At 46.0% G+C, this 3,595-nt stretch overlaps 1 protein-coding gene and 1 long non-coding RNA gene across 7 annotated transcripts in view; one reads left to right on the top strand and one right to left on the bottom strand.

Moving 5' to 3' along the window:
- Positions 1-1,367, top strand: part of mylkb (myosin light chain kinase b) — a 20,831-nt gene extending 19,464 nt beyond the window's left edge. For both annotated transcript variants that reach the window (XM_057052754.1, XM_057052745.1), the window contains 4 exons: positions 332-422; positions 503-631; positions 718-830; positions 934-1,367. In XM_057052754.1, the coding sequence (XP_056908734.1) occupies positions 332-422; positions 503-631; positions 718-830; positions 934-1,068 (468 nt within the window). In that variant the 3' untranslated portion in view covers positions 1,069-1,367. The remainder of the gene's footprint in view (positions 1-331; positions 423-502; positions 632-717; positions 831-933) is intronic.
- Positions 1,368-2,222: 855 nt separating this feature from the next.
- On the bottom strand, positions 2,223-3,279 carry LOC130536665 (uncharacterized). Of its 5 annotated transcripts, none has more exons than XR_008953426.1 (6): positions 3,198-3,279; positions 2,936-3,052; positions 2,661-2,793; positions 2,443-2,606; positions 2,355-2,387; positions 2,223-2,310 (listed from the first exon to the last, which is right to left on the bottom strand). It is a non-coding gene; the product is annotated as an uncharacterized LOC130536665 (long non-coding RNA). The 5 variants fall into 5 exon arrangements; XR_008953430.1 differs by having other exon boundaries at positions 2,661-2,710; positions 2,949-3,052; XR_008953429.1 differs by having other exon boundaries at positions 2,962-3,052.
- Positions 3,280-3,595: the final 316 nt, after the last annotated feature.

The raw sequence follows: 3,595 nt of genomic DNA, 5'->3' as shown, positions 1-3,595 counted from the left end.
CCTAACCCTCAACCCTAACCCTAACCCTCTAACCCTAACCCTAACCCTCTAACCCTAACCCTCTAACCCTAACCTAACCCTAACCCTCTAACCCTAACCCTCTAACCCTCTAACCCTACCCTAACCCTAACCCTAACCCTCTAACCCTAACCCTAACCCTCAACCCTAACCCTCTAACCCTCTAACCCTCTAACCCTAACCCTCTAACCCTAACCCTAACCCTAACCTATGACAGAACACACAACAACACCGAATCAAGCCTTCGATTACGGGAATCGTCTGTCGGCCTTCAGGGCAGCCAGCTGTGACAGGCCTCTTTTTTCTGTGGCAGAAAACAGGTCACGCTGTTCGGGCCATCGGCAGGCTGTCGTCTATGGCCATGATGGCTGGGGTCAGTGCCAAGAAGGGCTCCCCGACTGAAGGTAGAACAAGCTGGCCTTCTCTCAAGAGTAGAACAGCAAAAATCTGGACATGACGAGTGTGTTTACGTGTGTTTGTGTAGAGGACAATCAGTTTCTGGAGTGTTTGGAGTATGAGCAGAAAGCAGAGTGTAAGCCAACTTTTAGCACAGTCATCAAAGATGTGGAGGTGGTAGAAGGGAGCGCCGCTCGTTTCGACTGTAAAATTGAAGGTATGAGAACCAAGAACACAACATGAAAATAAGGCCTTGAATAAAACACGTCTATTAGCAGTGAGACTGTTTTTGGAATGATGCAGGTTACCCAGATCCAGAGGTGGTGTGGTACAAAGACGATCAGCCAATCAAAGAGACACGACATTTTCAAATTGACTACGATGAAGATGGAAACTGCAGTTTGGTGATTTCAGAGGTGAACTGAACACACTCGAGGTGTAACAACAACCCTGTGAAGATGTGTAGCTGTGATGCAACACGTGACGCACCACATGTGCACTGTGACATGTGCCCTCCAGGTATCAGGTGATGATGATGCCAAATACACTGTGAAAGCCGTCAACAGTCTGGGGGAGGCCACGTGCACAGCCGAGCTGCTGGTGGAGGTGATGGCTGGAGAGGAGGAGGAGGAGGAGGAGGAGGAGGAGGAGTGAATAGAACACGACATAGAACATTTTCATTATCCAGCACTTGTCCAAACTCATATTTCAGAGTGCCTAAATATGATTTAAAATAATATTCCAAATAAAGAGAGTGTATTAGAGAAAAAAATCACAGAGCAAAAACCAAGATAAATATTTGGAAGCTGTCTGCAAAGTTACATTATGAGAAAAATCTGCTGACCTTTGGAGATGATTGGGGACCCAAGCAGACTACAGAAGCATTGCTCTGGACTGGCACTGAAGGTGATGCTCTTCCTGCACCTGTCACACCTGAGGGTTAGGGTTAGGGTTAGAGGGTTAGGGTTAGGGTTAGGGGGTTAGGGTTAGAGGAGGGTTAGGGTTAGGGTTAGAGGGTTAGGGTTAGTGGATTAGGGTTAGAGGAAGGGTTAGGGTTAGTGGGTTAGGGTTAGAGGGTTAGGGTTAGAGGAAGGGTTAGGGTTAGAGGAGGGTTAGGGTTAGAGGGTTAGGGTTAGAGGAAGGGTTAGGGTTAGAGGGTTAGGGTTAGAGGAGGGTTAGGGTTAGGGTTATAGGAAGGGGCACTTCACCTTTCAAACCACCCAGTACCTCCGCACCTTCCAGCTGAGCCATAACTTTTACTAAGAATGTGTCGATCTCCCATTGTGCTCGACAACGTGTAAAAACATGTGACAGTCTAATGGCAACAGGTAACTACACCCTAACCCTAACCCTAACTACACCCTAACCCTAACCCACTAACTAACTAACTAACTAACTACACACGATTTGGATACAATCTAAATAAGAAAGTTTCCCTACTACAGACGTAAATGAAGAAAGAGAGTATCTAATATATCAAAGAAAAAGAAAAGATTTTTGGGATTATTTTACGTTTCCATTTTTAAAAACAGAATTTTCTTTCAATAATGAATTTCATTTAACAATTTTCAAAAAATATTTTTTTAAATGATATCACTGTGTGCACACATGAACAGTATGATGCAAAATATGGTCATGCTGCTTCTGAATAAAATATAGTTTCAAAAATGTAAGTTTTAAGAAATGATTTTGTATGTTTATAGTTAAAATAGTCAAGGTTGTTAATGTCACATTTCTGTCACATCAGGTTAGTAGAAGTAGTCAAGCAACCCTAACCCTAGCCCTGACCCTAACCTAACATTAACCCTCTAATCCTAATCCTAACCATAACCCCTAACCCTGACCCTAACCCTCTAACCCTAACCCTAGATAACCCTAACCCTCTAACCCTAACCTCTAACCCTAACCCTCTAACCCTAACCCTGACCCTACCCTCTAACCCTAACCCTGACCCTCTAACCCTAACCCTGACCCTAACCCTCTAACCCTAACCCTCTAACCCTCTAACCCTCTAACCCTAACCCTGACCTAACCCTCTAACGTTAACCCTGACCCTCTAACCCTAACCCTGACCCTAACCCTCTAACCCTAACCCTGACCCTAACCCTCTAACACTAACCCTGACCCTCTAACCCTAACCCTGACCCTAACCCTCTAACCCTAACCCTCTAACGCTAACCCTGACCCTAACCCTCTAACCCTAACCCTAGATAAACCTAACCCTCTAACCCTAACCCTAGATAAACCTAACCCTCTAACCCTAACCCTCTAACCCTAACCCTAGATAACCCTAACCCTCTAACCCTAACCCTCTAACGCTAACCCTGACCCTAACCCTCTAACCCTAACCCTAGATAACCCTAACCCTCTAACCCTACCCTCTAACCCTAACCCTGACCCTCTAACCCTAACCTGACCCTAACCCTCTAACCCTAACCCTGACCCTCTAACCCTAACCCTGACCCCTGACCCTAACCCTCTACCCTAACCCTGACCCTAACCCTTTAACCCTAACCCTGACCCCTGACCCTAACCCCTGACCCTAACCCTCTAACCCTAACCCTGACCCTAACCCTCTAATCCTAACCCTGACCCTGAGCCTAACCCCTGACCCTAACCCTCTAACCCTAACCCTGACCTTAACCCTAACGCTCTAACCCTAACCTAACCCTGACCCTGACCTTAACCCTAACCCTCTAACCCTAACCCTGACCCTACCCTCTAACCCTAACCCTGACCCTGAGCCTAACCCCTGACCCTAACCCTCTAACCCTAACCCTGACCCTGACCTTAACCCTAACGCTCTAACCCTAACCCTAACCCTAACCCTGACCTTAACCCTAACCCTCTAACCCTAACCCAAACTCCTGTCTCAGTCCAGGTCATTCCCTTGTTTTAACAACACGTCCCAGTATCACCTAGAAGTAGTTTAGCATGTCGGTACTGCAACTAACTGACATGCTAAACTAACTGCTGAAGCCCAGAACAATGTGATCTGATACAATGTGAGAATATGAATTTTCAGGACTGACACAAGCTAATTAGATGCATTTTTGCTTCTCACAGCGAGGCATCCTGATTGAAATCATGACCTAGAAATGTGATGTTGGATTTCTCTAATGTTCGCCCCGAGCAGTTCCAGATCAGCTTGTATTAATTTGGAGTTTTATTTGCTCAACAT

Source organism: Takifugu flavidus, chromosome 1 (genome assembly GCF_003711565.1).
Source record: "Takifugu flavidus isolate HTHZ2018 chromosome 1, ASM371156v2, whole genome shotgun sequence".
In the NCBI taxonomy this organism is placed as follows: Eukaryota; Metazoa; Chordata; class Actinopteri; order Tetraodontiformes; family Tetraodontidae; genus Takifugu; species Takifugu flavidus.
The sequence above is the reverse complement of the archived record's forward strand: the minus strand, read 5'-3'. Positions and strand labels throughout refer to the sequence as shown.